Source organism: Pseudorca crassidens, chromosome 8, assembly GCF_039906515.1.
Source record: "Pseudorca crassidens isolate mPseCra1 chromosome 8, mPseCra1.hap1, whole genome shotgun sequence".
In the NCBI taxonomy this organism is placed as follows: domain Eukaryota; kingdom Metazoa; phylum Chordata; class Mammalia; order Artiodactyla; family Delphinidae; genus Pseudorca; species Pseudorca crassidens.
Genome location: NC_090303.1, coordinates 92,263,038 through 92,280,676, shown reverse-complemented (window position 1 = coordinate 92,280,676; position 17,639 = coordinate 92,263,038). Strand labels below are relative to the sequence as shown.

At 43.3% G+C, this 17,639-nt stretch overlaps 1 protein-coding gene across 1 annotated transcript in view; it reads left to right on the top strand.

The window, feature by feature from the left end:
- The window catches only part of SVOPL (SVOP like), a 61,125-nt gene that overhangs the window by 19,553 nt on the left and 23,933 nt on the right, over positions 1-17,639 (top strand). The window contains 7 exon segments of the mRNA XM_067745606.1: positions 1,947-2,020; positions 6,208-6,359; positions 6,362-6,406; positions 7,078-7,189; positions 7,894-7,977; positions 9,879-9,922; positions 9,925-9,965. Coding sequence (XP_067601707.1) covers positions 1,947-2,020; positions 6,208-6,359; positions 6,362-6,406; positions 7,078-7,189; positions 7,894-7,977; positions 9,879-9,922; positions 9,925-9,965 — 552 coding nt within the window.

Below are 17,639 nucleotides of genomic sequence, written 5' to 3'. Positions count from 1 at the left end.
TTCTCTTGACTTCAGCTTGCTGCCTCCATCCATCATGCCCATTAGATGATCTTGTTCTTCTCCACGGTGGTCTATAGAGCAAGGCCCTGTGGATACAGAGCTATAAACAGGAGACCCTGCCTTCAGGGCTCTTAAATCTGGTTAGAGAGATGAGACGCACGTAGGAAAGAATCAGTCACAAAACAGAGCCCCGATGCTTAGAACCAGGTGAGTGGCCCAGGCAGCAGAGTGTGTAGGATCCGAGCAGAGAGGTGACCATAAGCTGGTGGGAGCCACCCCCAGAGAGAAGGGGGGCAGTCACTGCGCACTGAAAGGAGAGGCAGCCTCAGGGGAGGAAGAAGGCCACTGATGGCAGGAGGAACAGTGTGAGGCCAAAGGTGGGAATGCACAGTGAGTTTGGTCCATTGGTGGCCGTCAGAGTGCCATGCAGAGGAGGCTGGGCAAGATGCTGTGGGCAGCGGAGCCTCTGCAGCTTCACTCCCAAGACGCTGAGATGAAAGGCTTTGGGGGCTGTCTGAGGACAGGTCACACCATGCAGGAGGTGAATAAGTCCACCCATATGGATTGCAGCCAAAGGTTCAGAACCAAATGACTTATTAGGATAAAAGGTATATATTTTATAATGACATGACTCTCCAATGACACTTGGGGCGGTGAGGGGACCACAGTCACATCTAAACCCAGGGGACATGGCAGAGAGACAGATGGGCAGGACTCAGGACTGGTGCACGGGAAACTGGGAGTCCAGACTGGCTCTGCCTCCAAACGGCTGTGTGATCTTGGGCAGGTCACTTACCCACTCTGGGCCATATATTCTGTGTTGGAAAATGGGAGGATAGGGCTAGATCAGAGGTTTTCCAAAGATGAGTAACCAGAGCCCTGATACGTAAAGCAGATGAAAGTGGAATGTCAGTTGCTCAAGTCCACCCACAATGAAATCCAGGAACTGAGCCTGAAAGTCGAGGGCGGGGGGGTGTATGGGGCAAAACACCTCTAAGTTCTCTGCAAGCTCTTTCGGTGACAATAAAATCCAGGACTCCCAGACCACACTTCTGGACTCCCTAGAGGGGGCCTGTAATCCCAGGTCAATTTGTGAGAAAAGAATAGTTGGTTTTCAACTGAGCACCTCCTCCAGCCCCCAAGCATTCCTGGCTTTACATAAAAATCCATTACTGCCCAATCATCTATAACCCATCCTTATTTATTTTGATCCAAACATACTTAATAGGCACTGACTATGGACAAGAACTTTTACAAATTACCCTAACGACACAGAAATTAGGCACTGATCCTCTTTTCAAATTCAGGCTGCTTGTTTTTTTGCACAAGCCTCACACTCTTTTTTATTTATTTATTTATTTATTTGCGGTACGCAGGCCTCACTGTTGTGGCCTCTCCCGTTGCGGAGCACAGGCTCCGGACGCGCAGGCTCAGAGGCCATGGCTCATGGGCCCAGCCGCTCCGCGGCATGTGGGATCTTCCCGGACCCGGGCACGAACTTGTGTCCCCTGCATCAGCAGGCGGACTCTCAACCACTGCGCCACCAGGGAAGCCCCTCACACTCTTTTTTAATGTTAGGTTTTTTCATCTTCATGTTAAAAGATTCTCCCATCAGTTTTATAGTTGCTTTTCATGTATACTCCTATTTTCTCCACCCCACCTCTCGCCAGCACTGGTGAGAAGAGGAAGAGTGAAAGGGTTAGAATCTTAAATTCAATGAGTTTTGGTACTTGACAATGATAACAAAAAGTATGCAAAGACTGATTGGCTGAGATGAATGTGTTAAAAACAGTATTTATGTGAGGGGTATCCGGGGAGCTGAGTGGCTATCTCACCCTACCACATTCCCATGTTGTTCTTGTTTTCTGTGATCTAAAATATTAGAGTCACCTTTGCCTGTCCTTAACCCACTAAATCTATTCTGTCTCCCCCTTTCACTACCCCAGGAAAAAAGAGGAAGATTTACAGACCTATTGGATGCTAAATATTTACGGACCACATTACAGATCTGGGTCATATGGTAAGAATGGTATTATTTCAAAGCTAGGTTTAAATAAACAAGCATTTCAGTGCGAGAAAGCCCATTGAAGTAAATCCCCTCTGAGTGCTCTGGGGAGAAAACACAAGGCAGATACCAGCAATGCTTTATCTTTCTGCCACCAACCAAAAAATAGATATAAAATAACAATATAAAAAGAAAGAGAAAGAAAAAATATTCAAATCATCTACAAACAGTTTTTAAATTTTTCATCTGAGTGTATGAGCTCTGTACTAACCTTTTGCAGCCTGGTCTCTTCCCTCACCACATTCCAGGAACTGATCCTTTGAGGTCACTGATAATCAAATTCAAAGGAATAGACTCAGTGGTCCTCTCTATGCAGCCATGACATTGAGTAAGCAAAGATTTTCTAAACAGGACACAAAAAGTGCTAACTTTAAAGGAAAAGATTGATGAGTTTGCCTACATTAAGTTAGGAACTCTGTGTCCTGAGAAATCATGAAGAGCCTGAAAGGCAAGCCACCAACTGAGAGAAGAAATTTCCAATATATATGTCCAACAAACTATATATACATGTTCTATATACTATTAATATATATTTCTATTATATAATTTTTTTTCAACAAGAAAAACATACACAACCCAGTAGAGAAATAGGCAAAAGACTTGAACAGGCACTTGACCAAAAATGTGTATCAAATAAACATATGAAAACATGTTCAACCTTAAAGTCACCAGGGAAATGCAAATTAAAACCAAATGAGACACCATTACAAATCCACCCAAATGGCTTAAATTAAAAAGACTGGGGACTTCGCTGGGGGTGCAGTGGTTAAGAATCTGCCTGCCAATGCACGGGACATGGGTCTTCTCCCTGGTCTGGGAAGATCCCACATGCCGAGGAACAGCTAAGCCCGTGCGACACAACTACTGAGCCTGTGCTCTAGAGCCCGCGAGCCACAACTGCTGAGCCTGCATGTGACAGCTCCTGAAGTCTGCACACTTAGAGCCCGTGTTCTGCAACGAAGAGTAGCCCCCGCTCGCTGCAGCTAGGGAAAGCCCGCATGCAGCAACAAAGACCCAACACAGCCAAAAATAAATTAAAAAAAAAAAGTTTGAAAAGATAACCTTAAAAAAAATAAAAAATGAAATTAAAAAGACTGACCATGTTGGGAAGGATGTAAAGTAACTGGAATTTTCCTGCGCTCCTGATTGGCATTCAAATTAGTACAACCACTTTGGAAAACTGTTTAGAGGTTTCTATTACAGTTGGAAGTGTGCATAGCCTATGGCTCAGCAATTCTACTCCTAGATTTCTACCCCACAGAAATGCCTAGTAAAATAAAATAGCATTATATTATCTGTAACAGCTCCAACTACGAACCACCCACATGCCCATCAACAGGTATAATGGATAGATTCTGTTATATTCATAAAATAGAATACTACATAGTAATAAAAATGAGAAAACTGGTGCTCTGCGCTCAACATGGCTGAACCTTACAAATGTAATAATGAGCAAAGAAAGTCAGACACACAAAATACCTATTATGTGCTTCCATTTATATAAAGATTCAAGACAGTAGAAGCTAATCTATAGTGTTTGAATTCAGGGAACAGGTTGTCTGCCTTTCCCAGATATAATCACTAAAAATAGGTTGGCGTCTCCTCTTGAGACTCTTTAATTTTTAAAATACTCTTAATATTTGGGGAGTTCCCCGGTGGACTAGTGGTTAGGACTCAGCGCTTGCACTGCCGTGGCCTGGGTTCAGTCCCTGGTTGGGGAACTGAGATCCCGCAAGCTGCGTGGTGTGGCCGAAAAAAAATATACTTCATATTTGGAAATTAAACAAAAAAAATATTAAAGCTACCTTAATAACAAGGAGAGATATTGTCTTCCTCTTAAATGTTTCATTATGAGAATTTATAAATGCACATGAAATACCATTGATGAACCCTGATTTACTCATTGCTCAGATCTGACAATCACTGATATCTACCCATATTTACTTCAGCTGTTTTTTTCTGTTCCGAAGTATTTTCAGGCAGGCCCTAGACTTCATGCCATTTCATCCCCAGATACTTCATTAAGAGTCTCAACTACTTGAGGACATTTTCTTAGATGATTCCAATCCTAAAATCACACCAGTGAGGTTAACAATCATCACTTTAACATCATCCACTATGCAGATCACATGTGATTTTCCTTGATTGTCCCCATCTGTCTTTTACACGTGACCTGTGTCTTTTACAACCATTTATAAAAATGAGAGGCATGAGGGGGGCTTCTGGGAGGCTGATATTCTTTTTCTTTTTTTTGGCCACACAGCTTGTGGGATCTTAGTTCCCTGGCCCAGGATCGAACCCGGGCCCTCGGTATTGAAAACGCAGGGTCTTAACCACTGGACTGCCAGCGAATTCTCCTGATATCTTTTTCTTGACTTCGATATAGGAACTTTTCTGTATGTTATGTTTATATCTCAATAAAAATATCTATTAAAGAATAGAACAAAAATAGTAAGAAAACATCAAGCAAAAGCAAAAACCTTCCATAGCTTCATGGCGTCCGAAAGGCAGAATTCTAAAGATGATGCCCAAGAGTTCCAACACCTGGGGATTCAATCAAACACTAATTTGGATGTAGATGTGAAGGGACTGTAGATGTAATTAAGGTTATGAGCCTCAAAATAGGCAGAGTATCCTGAATTAGGCAGGTGAGCTCAATATTACTGCTTGAGTCTTTAAAAGTAGAGAAATTTCTCCAGCTGGAATCAGAGATGCAGCAGAAGAGAAAGCGCGAGGTGAGGTCGAAGGAGCGCTTCAGTGCTTGAGAAGGACGCGACCTGCTGTTGCTGGCTTCACAGACAAGGAATGAAGGAAGCCTGCAGGAGCTGAAAACCACTGGTCAACAGCCAGCAAGGAAATGGACACGAGTCCTACACCCCGTGCAGCTGGATTCTGCCAACCGTCTGGGTGAGCTTGATGCTTCCCCAGAAAGTGGAGCAGCCCTGCCTGTACCGTCATTTCTGCCACGTGAGACTCCGCGCAGAGAAGTCAGCCAGAGCTGCTGAACGGCTGACCTCCAGAACTGTGAGATACTCACTGTGCTGAAGCGCTAAGTTTGTGCTAACTTGTGGCAGCAGCTGCAGAAAACAAACTGTTGCGGAGTCTAAGCTCCTCCTGCTTGCCGCATGGCAGGCCAAGAAGAGACAGTGTGTTGGGGCGAGTAATATCGACTTTATTCGGAAAGCCAGCAGACGGAGAAGATGGTGGACTAAACTCTTTTTTGCGGTACGCTGGCCTCTCACTGTTGCGGCCTCTCCCGTTGCGGAGCACAGGCTCCAGACGCGCAGGCCCAGCCGCCATGGCTCACGGGCCCAGCCGCTCCGCGGTATGTGGGAACTTCCCGGATCGGGGCACGAACCCGTGTCCCCTGCATCGGCAGGCGGACTCCCAACCACTGCGCCACCAGGGAAGCCCTGGACTAAACTCTTAGAGAACCATCTTAACTTGGAAGAGAATTCAGGCTGCTTTTATGCTAAGGGAAAAGGGGAAGTCGGAGGGTTCAGGATTAAAGGTGGGCTGCAGACTTCCTGGAGCCACCTGGCCTTCAAGGGAAGCATAACATTTCTCTGTTCTGCTTGCTCACAAGGCTGCATCACAAGGCTGCTGCAAAACTTCGAGTCGTGAGCAGTTATTTTTACTTTACCGCACTTATCTCTGCTTATTTGCTAGCTGAAAACGAACTTATCTACAAGTAGTAGCCATAACTAACCCAGGACCACCTGGGATGGGAACTTGCTTCAGGGAACTTAATGAGCTGTTTGGGCACAAGCCACGTTTCTCTAATATTTAACTCTTTATGGTCAGGGCTACAGTACATAAGCTGTAGAATGAGGGAGACAGTTTCAACGCAGTGTTAGTTCTGTTCTGCCTCTTACAAAACTTCTTTCTGGCCTGAGGGGTCCTCCCCCATCTAGTTCCATCCTGTTTTTTCTTGCAAATGCATTTCCCACCGTACAGCCTCCGCTGAAGGGCACCCCCTAGTATCCCCTTGAAACGTGTCCCCACTTTCCACTCCCCTCCCCTCCCTACACTGTGCCTTCCACCTGAGAAGCTCTCCCCGCTTCTCCCCACCTCTCACGGTGCTACCCCTCCTTCAGGCCTGGTGACAGCCTTTCCTAATGTCCATCTTTTCTTGCTTCCAGGCTGGGCATCTCTTTCGCCTACGACGGGGTCATGCTGGCCAGTGCAGAGCTGCCGGAGCGGGACCTGGCCTGTGGCTCGCGGTCGGAGTGTGAGGCGGTGGTGACCGTAGGGGTCTCGGAGGAGAGCCAGAGCCCCTGCCGCTGCCAGGTGTTTCCGACTACCAGACCATGATTATCAGCACTATTGGCGAAACTGCTCGTAAGTATCTCTCTATTGGGTGGCTTTCTGTTTTGGGTGGGGGACGTGCAACTCAGAGTCTCAGAGGAGAGAAGAGTGACCTGTCATCCACTTGACTGCTGCCTGGTAGAAATGGACGAGTCCCCAAATCATGCTGAGGTGTCTGCAGTGCGGATCCGTGTGGGGAGAAGTCTGGAGGAGTGGAGCTTTGAATTAGCGCATGTATCAGTTCTAACGTGCATTCCCTTACATCGTAACGTCTCTGAAACTGGGATGTGTCTCACAATGGCATGTTAGATTTCAGTTGGAAGCACTGTTTCTGCTTTAATAGACATAAAGTAATGGTACTTAAAAATCAATGGCACCTTGAATTTGAAAAAGAGTATAAAACATTTAAAATATAGGTCTAGCAAGTTGGCGGTTTACAATAGACCTGCGTGCTGTAATAAGCATCCTGGGGGTAAAATGTCCTCCATATACTCCAGTGCTTGTCGTTCTCGGATCCCTGCGGGAAAAGCATATTGAAGGAGTCATGAAGCCGATGACAGTGTGACTGGGTCTTGGCTGGAATACGCATGACGTTTGGATTAAGTTGCTTCTTTCCGAAATGAGAGGGAGGAATCCAGGCCATCGTTAATACATGCCATTTGCTTTCAAGGTTCTGAAAATTGCCTTTGTCATTTTTTTCCTAGTGAATCCTTTAACTATCCTGGGCCTTAATTTCCTGGGAAGACGGCTGAGCCCTTCTATTACCGTGGGATGCACAGCTTTGTTCGTCCTTCTCCTCAATATTTGCACTTCAAGGTATTTGCTTTGTGTTTGCTTTAAAGCACTCTAGTTTTGTGCAGTGGTTTTAAAATGAGGTCTCCTGACCCATGGCCTTCAGTGGAGGTTAGGGGCAAGTCCCTTTCACCAAGAGAGTAGAGTACAGGCTGCTTGTTTGACTAGAACGATCAAACAAGCCCCTGGTACCTGCCCCTCCCCTCTTCTCCTGAGCAGGTCCATCTTCAGCGCTCACAGGACATGGGTACCAGCGTGGGAGTATTCAGTTCACTTGCCGAGATATTTAGGATCTTTATACAAAGCTTCCTGGAGAATGGAGGCTCTGGTTGTTACCAAATGCTCTGCACCGTTGTCAAGATAGGGATGTAGACAGCATACCTGTGGTGGGAAAATTCATTGCGCTCTGAGTTTGTGACCCTACAGTGGGCCTCATTTATAATATATATGGCTTATTCTGCAAACTGTCTGTACCATTTTCCAAGGGTGGTGGCAGAGGTGTGCTCATCTTGGGGGGCTGGGCTGGAATGGCACACTCTCGGGGGACAGGATTGAAGGATTGAGTCCGGCTTTTGCTTTCGGACCCCACAGTCAGGCCAGCTGAGGAGCAGCCCCTCCCTCGGGACCTGGTCTTCAGGGATGTGTGTTGGCGTCTGTAATGTCCTGGGATCGGGGCCCCGGAAGGCCCTCCGTGTCGCCTGTGGTAACGTCTCGCTCTGGTTCCCTAGTGCCAGCCCCATCGGCTTCCTCTTCATGCTGAGGGCTTTGGTGGCGTCCAACTTCAACAGCATCTATATTTACACCGCTGAGGTTAGTTTTGGGGAAGGGGTTGGTTCCATCGAGGTGTGCGAGGTGAGCTACTTGGAGCAGGTGTTTGTCTATAGATCACGCATCCCTGGCTTCTGTTGACTTCTGATGATTTTCTAAAAACATCCTATTAAAATGACACCAGAAGATATGATGTGGCCTTTCTCCTGCCCCATGGGGTCTAGTGAAAGCCAGTCTCTGAGAAGAAAGATGGGACCTTCTCCCTTTCTCACTAAACTGCATCCATGTAAAAAACAACTCTTGCCCTCATCCCATGCTTCCCGAAGAAATAGGGGTAGGGCCCGGTACCTGCATGTTGCTGATAAAATGTAAAACACCCTATTTCTCCCTTTTAAAATTAGAAAGTATTTTTCACCTTTATTCTTTTGAAAGATCACATCCCACTCTGTTGTTTGTTGTAGGTAGCTTAAATTCGAATATAATAGTAATTTATTCTTAATTTATTGAATTACTATATCTACTTAATACATTACTTCTGAGGAGCTTCTCAGAAACCACCACTTTAAAGAGCAAATATTCCTAGAAATAAGCAATATCTGAGTTGGAAACTTAGTATTTTAACTGGTTTTGCCTTTCATTGAGCCAGAGAAAGTGGTGCTATAGGGACTGCTATAGCTGCATTCATCTTCATCTTGGGAAACATAGAAGTCTGTTTAGAATACAGATGACATATCAAAACCACAGAGAAAAAGATTCTTTTCCCCTCACATAGATAAAAATAGGAAATTATGGCACATTTGACATATATGGAGTATTTCATTTAGTTCCATTAACAATCTTCTAAAATTATTGTGAATTTGTGAACTTAAAAGTCTGTGTGTATCGTGGTGTGCCTCTAAAATTATATTTGAAATATTCAATTTAACATATTTTGGGATGTGTTCATTTAAAGGGTCATTCCTAAGTATTTTTTCCCTGATACTTATTGCTTAAAAAAAAAAAAGATGTGTACCTGAAGTTGCTTGTCTTCTGTTATTTCATCTCCTAGAATTGTCAAAAATAATTGATATTCGAGCAAAGATCTGTATGTATCTGAATCCATTGTTTTCAATAGCCACTAGCCTCATTTTCTAGAAAAAGAAAAAGTCTCTGTGAAAAGGCACTCCACCCCCAGACATTCTTATAAATATAGCAGTGCCCCCCAGGGCAGGAAAGCGTCTTTTTTTTTGCATTTGACAGATGGTGGCTAACACGATGTGGCCAAGTAAAGAGGCCACGTGCTTTGCTTCAGTGAATTGATGAAAACTGATCAGTATTTATAGCGTTAAGAGAAAAATTTCTAAAATTAAAAGAAGCATTCTTTCATATAGTCTCCCTGAAAGCTTCTTTATTAAGTACTATTTGCTTATTTATTAAGAACTCTGAATCAGTGAAGTACAGATTAATGAGGTTTTACTATAAATGCAAGAACGTAGACTGCGCCGTAAGATCTTACAACACAAACATGGTGAATGGTGTAGCGTGTGCGTGGCACTCTCGTCAGTTCCTTTCACTGTATCTGTATTAAAGGTTTGGTTGGATTGTTATTACTTGGGGAGTATTTTCTGTCCGTTCAGTGGAACCACCTTTATATGTTTACAGCTCTAAAGTGGAAACCTGTCGGACTGCAAGTACCTTTCTAAAATTACGTTTGGAATATTATATTAAACACCTATTTTGGAATTTGCTCACTTAAAGGATAATGTCTAAGTGTTTATTTTCTGATATTGTTAAAATGTAAACTTGTGTACCTGAGAAAATGAACATCTTCTATATCCTGTATATCCATATAGAATATTTGGCCTTTGATATATACCGAAGCCTGACCTGTGGAGGGAAGGGCGGAGGACTTGGGAGAGAGGGGTTTCAGCTAACTGATGCTTTCTACGCTTCTCCACTCCAGGTCTACCCCCACCACGATGCGCGCCTTGGGGATGGGGACCGGCGGCTCCCGTGTCGCATTGGTGCAATGGTGACGCCATTTATGTCCCAGGTACAGCCCAGGGGTCTCTGTAGGGAGGATATGTCTAAGGGAGGTGGGGAAAGAGGGACCTGGCTCCCTTCAGGCTAAGGGTTTAACCAAGGATTTCTTTACTTGAGTTTCCTTGAGGTGTTGTTTTCCCATTGTCTGGTTAATTTGGCTGGGAAAAGAGGCTAAATTGATGCTTCCAGTCTTCCAGTCAATAGCATGTATTGCATTGCATGCAGGGTTTAGATTTTGCTGGACATTGTTGGGGGGAGGATGCAAAAGACATGGATGACACAAGGAGCTGGGGCAGCTGAACAACAGTGAGCTCCAACCCTGACACTGTCAAGGGTGCAATCGAAAAACAGCCCAGAAGTGCAGGGAGGCTGCACCAGGGTGCACGGATGTGGCCCTGGGCAGGTTAAGTCCAGCATTTGGACGAACCAGGCACAGGCTGGGAGAAAATCCAGGGGTGATCTGGACCATTGGATGCGCCCTGTTTCAGGAGAGAAACAGAGGCGGATATGGTGCCCCACATGGTCATGGTTCCTCAGAGGGTCAAACAGCTTGCCCCTCTGCCCTGATCTTTCTCTTTTGGCCACGAGAAATGGAAATCCCCCTGAGCTGGCTGCAGCCAAAGACATGAGTGAGGCTGGGCCCTGGGTGGGCCTGATCCAGGCAGTGAGGGCTGTCAGGGACCCAGGCTCTGTCCTCCTCACATCTATCTGGGGCCCAGGGTCACTGAGCATTCAGGCTGTACTCCCTCAAGACCACTGTGCTATGCTTGTCCACGGACATGGCCGCCCCGCAAATCCCAAACATCTGTCCTTAGTTCCAGGCACCGGAAGACACCAAAGTACTCTCTGCATCCCAGAAGGATGCTCTCTCTGGCATCTCACTGGTCAGGCCTGGTCAATTGTTCCTAGTTGAGCTAAATCAGTTGTGGCCAAGAGTCAGGCTTACGGACGAATGCAACCTGGGAGGGGCAGTCTTCAGAGAAAGGGGGTTGGCATGGGCTAAACAGACTGTAACGTGTATTTCTTACAATTTAATGGGATTTTGCTACCACCCTTATTAAAACTATTTGGGGAATATTTTGCCTACTTAATTAAAAATGAGGGCAGTTTTGGTCTTGCAGTTGTGCTTTTCACAGTTCTTTTGCACTTATTATTTCAGCATGTTCAGAAAAGAACATAATGGTGAAAGGCAGCAGTAAAATATTGATCCTATTTCTGGATGGTCACGAGGTAGCGTTTATTCTCCAAGCTTTAATTAGGAAGAGTCTCTTGGTTCTCAACCACTTGGAACATTTTCTCTGGGTATTTGTGGGCATTTATCTTTGAGGCCACCCTGCTTTCGGTGACTTTGTGGACCAGGAAATATCTCAACTAGGACCAGGTCTCCTGGGGCAGAGGGCTTTGTTCTGCTTAGCATCCTTCTCGGGGAGTTCTCAACTCTTCAGTGACGTCACCCAACTTTCTATGCCCCCCTCATCTGTAAAATGAAGATAAACGATAACACCCACTACGTAGGTTTCTTCTCAGTATTACGTGAGATTAATACATACAAAGCACTGAGCCCAGCATTTGACACGTAGGAAGCCCTCATGAGTGTTAGCTAATAACCATAACGGTGACCAACAGCATCAAGGCCAAATGGTAAATATTCAAATAAGAGTATTTCTGTTACTGAGAAATATTTAAGCCCAGTTGAGTGATTTCAATCACTATGCAATTGGAATGTTTTGCTTTCCTCACCAGGTTTAGGATGGGAAGTTAGAATCTGGGAAGCTTTGTGTTTGCTCGTACAATATTTGCCTGGGTTTGGAGTGGGGCCGGCTGCTCCAGGTAGACAGGAGAGCTTGGTGACACTCTCGTGAGCTCATCAGTCAGTGTACCCTTGGACGCGGTTCTCAAGCTTCAGTGCATATCAGAGTTACTAGGGTAACTTGATACCGTGAAGATTCCTGGACTTCACCCAGAGATTCTGATTCTGTATATGGGACCATCACCCACAGTTTTAGCAGGAATCCAGAGTGAATCTGATGCTATTGGTCTGGGGACCAATGAGAGGTGTGGCCATCAGCAAGGAAATTGACTTTACTTTCACTTAATGCTTCTTCTTCCTCCTCTCCCTTCCCACTCCACTTCCCTTTCTCCTCCTTTCTTTTGTCCTTCATTTAGGAACTTATTTTGGTGACTCATTCGACAGGTTGTTTTCAGGGTAATTCTCTACAAGCTGCCTCTTTCACAGTTTGGCAGTTAGAATGCCAGTAAGGACTCCATAAGCTACAATCTATATTTGATAGAGTAGAAGCAAGAATTTATAAGGGAATTCCTCACTTCCACTGCAGGGGCCGGGGGTTTGATCCCTGCATGCCGCGAGGCACGGCCAAAAAAAAAAAAAAAAAGAATTTATCCCAGTTCAACATTCAACCAGTATTTATTGCACGCTTATTCTGTGCCTGACATTGTTCTCTTTATTTATAGCAGTAAATAAGCCAGGCCAGGGTCCAGTGGTGTGCTGCAACTGGCCTGCACTGGCTTGTGAAAACTGATTGTTAAATTTTCAGGAAATTACTTTGCAAGCTAGTTGATGTCACGTTGTAGCTTGAAATTAGCACGGTGGTGGTTTTTACCCCGTGGCCACAGGCAAATGCTACCATCAGGACTGTTTCTGGAAAGGCTGTTAAACATTTCGCAGCACACCACCACAAGATTCCTGCTCTCAAGAGGCTTACTTTCAAGTTGGGTGCTTTACAAATATGCACAAAATTAAGATGATTCAAATTAATTATTTGCGTATCTTAATTATTTGCATATCTGTAAAGCACTCAACTTGAAAGTATGTTGGGAGGCGCAACGATATTGAGTGAAAGGGATGACAGGCCTTCCCCCCTCCCTTTTGGCTCAAAATTCCTTTACTGAAAGATAAATTGGATTAAAATCCATACATTCCATGAGGGACAGGCCTTTTTAAAAGACAAGGCTTCATATAGCCAATATTTTAGAGCAACTATAAATGGAGAGGAGCCTTTAAAAATTGTGAATCACTGTATTGTACACCTGTCTGTAACTTATGTAATAAAGTACATCAACTGTACTTCAATTTAAAAAAATTATAAAAAGAGGCAAGGCCTCTCTGGGTAGGTGACTTCGGAGTTGAGACCTGAAGTATAAGAAGCTGACAACTTGTAAAGGGTAACAGCATTTCAGGTGGGATGACATCTGGTGCAAAGTCCTGGGGATGGGAAGAGCTTGGTGTGTTCTCGGAATAGAAGATAGCTGTGATGAGCAGAGTGCAGAGAAGTACAGGGAGAGAGTGTGCCTTGCAGGCATACTTTGGATTTTTTTTTCTTAGGAGGAGTGGGAAGTAATTGAAGGGTTTTAAGCAGTGCCATGATCAGTTTTGCAATTTACAAAGAGCACTGTGGTTGCTGAAGAGTGAACTGGCAGGGGATTGGGAGAGGGCAAGGGGGGAACAAGCTTATCATAAGACTCTAATTTCACATCGCCATATGCTCAAATGAAAAGGGAGATTTCAGAATTCTGGAAAACCATTTCTCTTGTAGAGGGAAATACCACATAAAAAATTTTAATTTCTGCCCAGGAAAAAAAAAATACTAGACAAGGATGAAAGAAAAACCTTTACTTTTCAAGGGTTTCAAAAAACCCTAATTGAATTGTCACAGCTGAACAATGATTTTGTTGTCCTGTTGAATGCCTGACCTTCCTCAGAAGCATGGAAACAATGAATCAACGCATAAGATGATACACAGAACTTCACCAGTTAATGGGAATAAAAAATCTATCCATTTCATAGTTTCATTAGTGATTTCTAGTAAGCAGTAAACTTACTGAGAAACTATGTTGTCCAAGATAAAGTCAGACACTAGTTAAAGTGGTAGGGACAGATTTTGATTAGTAATTATTGCAGTAGGGAAAAAGAGTCCAGTGTGAACTGAATTCAACTTTGATTTGTACAGAGGTGACTGGGCTTTTTAAAGGGAGAAGAGGGAATAGGACAAGGAAGGTCTCAATAGAGAAAGGGAAGTGAAAATCAGCAAAAAGTGGTAAGAGGGGTTGGTCCACGTGAAACCCAGACAGGAGCCCTATCTCCAGGTATCGATCGGAACAAACAGTAAATTTTTTGGAAGCCTTGAGCATGTTCAGGTAGGCACTTTTAAGAGAACTAGGGTCATCCGAGGGGTATGGCTTTGAGCCGTTAGAAACTGTTAGTCTTTGTTCAAATCTTTATATACCAAGATTGAGGCTTAGCTGAGAAGCAGCTTAGAAAAGCCTGGCTAGGGTTTGGTCAAGGAGAAAGTTTTTCTCAATGTCAAGTGTGGTTCGTAAAAACATTTGTGTTTATTGTATTTTCAGTGATTTAAGAGATTTCCAAAGGCAATTTTGACCACGTGATGTTTTCTTCTTCCACACTGAAAACACAAAAATTAAAAACTTAGAAATAAAATTTTACTACCCTAATATTTTACTGGAGATAACAAATATAAATATTTTAATGAAGCCCTTGCAATATATCTAAGCATATGTGCGTATAAATATGCATGTACATTTTACTCAAATATGATCATAGTTATATACTTTTTATTTTTTTAATAGATTTAAAATACTTTATTGGAATTCAATTGTTAGCATGATATTTATGGTAACATTATTCATAGGGTGATTCTTTCCACTTTAATGAGATCTATTTTTATTTTTATTAATTTTTAAATTTTACTGAAGTATAGTTGATTTACAATGTTGTGTTAGTTTCAGGTGTACAGCAAAGTGATTCAGTTACACATATACTCATTCTTTTCCAGATTCTTTTCCCATATAGGTTGTTATAGAATCCTGAGTAGATTTCCCTGTGCTATACAGTAGGTCCTTATTGGTTATCTATTTTATATATAGTAGTGTGTTTATGTTAATCCCAAGCTCCTAATTTATCCCTTCCCCGTTTCCCCTTTGGTAACCATAAGTTTGTTTTCAAAATCTGTGAGTCTGTTTTGTAAATAACTTCATTTGTATCATTTTTAAAAATTAGATTCCACATATGAGTAATATCATATGATGTTTGTCATTCTCTGTCTGACTTCCTTCACTTAGTATGATAATCGCTAGGTCCATCCATGTTGCTGCAAATGGCATTATTTCATTCTCTTTTATGGTTGAGTAATATTCCATTGTATATATGTACCACATCTTCTTTATCCATTCCTCTGCCTGTGCACATTTAGGTTGCTTTTATGTCTTGGCTATTGTAAAAAGTGCTGCAATGGACATTGGGGTGCAAGTATCTTTTCTTTTTTAAAAAAATTAATGAATTGATTTTTGGCTGAGTTGTGTCTTTGTTGCTGCGCGCGGGCTTTCTCCAGTTGCAGCGAGTGGGGGCTACTCTTCGTTGCAGTGGCGGGCTTCTCATTGTGGTGGCTTCTCTTGTGGCAGAGCAGGAGCTCTAGGTGTCCAGGCTTCAGTAGTTGTGGCTCGTGGGCTCTAGAGCGTAGGCTCAGTAGTTGTGGCGCACAGGCTTAGTTGCTCTGTGGCATGTGGGATCTTCCCGGGCCAGGGCTCAAACCCGTGTCCCCTGCATTGGCAGGCGGATTCTTAACCACTGTGCCACCAGGGAAGCCCCAGGGGTGCATGTATCTTTTTGAATTATGGTTTTATCTGGATACATACCCAGGAGTGGGATTGCTGGATCACATGGTAGTTCTGTTTTTCATTTTTAATGAACCTCCATACTGTTCTCCATAGTGGTTATACCAATTTATTTATTTTTATTTTTTTAATTGAAGTATAGTTGATTTACAGTGTTGTGTTAATTACTGCTGTACAGCAAGTGACTCAGTTATACATATGTATACATTCTTTTCCATATTCTTTGCCATTATGGTTTATCACAGGATATTGAATATAGTTCCCTGTGCTATACAGTAGGACCTCATTGTTTATCCATTCTATATATACAAGTTTGTAGCTGCTAATCCCAAACTCCCAATCCATCCCTCTCCCACCCCCTCCTTCTAGGCAACCACCAGTCTGTTCTCTATGTCCCTGATTCTGTTTCTGTTTCATAGATAGGTTCATTTGTGTCATATTTTAGATTCCACATATAAGTGATATCATACGATATTTGTCTTTCTCTTTCTGACTTACTTCACTTAGTATGATAATCTCTAGTTGCATCCATGTTGCTGCAAATGGCATTACTTCATTCTTTTTTATGGCTGAGTAATATTCCGTTGTATATATGTACCACATCTTCTTTATCCATTCATCTGTTGATGGTCATTTAGGTTGTTTCCATGTCTTGCCTATTGTGAACAGTGCTGCTATGAACATAGGGCTGAATGTATCTTTTTGAATTATAGTTTTGCCTTGATATATGCTTGGGAGTGAGATTGCTAGATTATATGGTAATTCTATTTTTAGTTTATTGAGGAACCTCCATACTGTTTTCCACAGTGGCTGCACCAATTTACATTCCCACCAACAGTGCAGGAGTGTTCGCTTTTTCTCCACACCTCCTCGATCATTTATTGTTTGTAGACTTTTTGATGATGGCCATTCTGACCAGTATGAGGTGATGCCTCATTGTAGTTTTGATTTGCATTTTTCTAATAATTAGTGATGTTGAGCATCTTTTCATGTGCTTTTTGGCCATCTGGCCGTCTTCTTTTTTTTTTTTTTTTTTTTTTTTTTTTTGTGGTACGTGGGCCCCTCACTGTTGTGGCCTCTCCCGTTGCGGAGCACAGGCTCCGGACGCACAGGCTCAGCGGCCATGGCTCACACGCCCAGCCGCTCCGCGGCATGTAGGATCTTCCCGGACCGGGGCACGAACCCGTGTCCCCTGCATCGGCAGGCAGACTCTCAACCACTGCGCCACCAGGGAAGCCCCTGGCTGTCTTCTTTGGAGAAATTGCTATTTAAATCTTCTGCCTGGGACTTCCCTGGTGGTCCAGTGGTTAGGACTCTGCATTTCCAGCGCGGGGGGCACGGGTTCAATCCCTGGTTGGGGAACTAAGATCCTGTGTGCAGCGCAGTGCGGCACCTCCACCCCCACTAGATCTGCTGCCCGTTTTTCGATTGGGTTGTTTGTTTTCTTGACGTAGAGCTGCATGAGCTATTTGTATGTTTTGGAGATTAATCCCTTGTTGGTTGCTTTGTTGGCACATTATTTTCTCCCATTCTGTGGGTTGTCTTTTTGTTTATGGTTTCCTTTGCTGTGCAAAAGCTTTTAAGTTTAATTAGGTCCCATTTGTTTATTTTTGTTTTTATTTCATTACTTTAGGAGGTGGATCAAAAAAGTTATTGCTGCGATTTATGTCAAAGAGTGTTCTGCCTATGTTTTCATCTAAGAGGTTTATAGTGTCTGCCCTTACATTTAGGTCTTTGATCCATTTTGAGTCTATTTTTGCATATGGTGTTAGAGAATGTTCTTTTTTTTTCTTTTTTAAATTATTTATTTTAACATCTTTATTGGAGTATAATTGCTTTACAATGGTCTGTTAGTTTCTGCTTTATAACAAAGTGAATCAGCTATACATATACATATATCTCCATATCTCTTCCCTCTTGCATCTCCTACCTTCCCACCCTCCTTTTTAAATTTAAAAAAATTTTTAATTTTTGGCTGCATTGGGTCTTCATTGCCATGTGAGCTTTCTCTAGTTGTGGCGAAGGGGGGCTACTC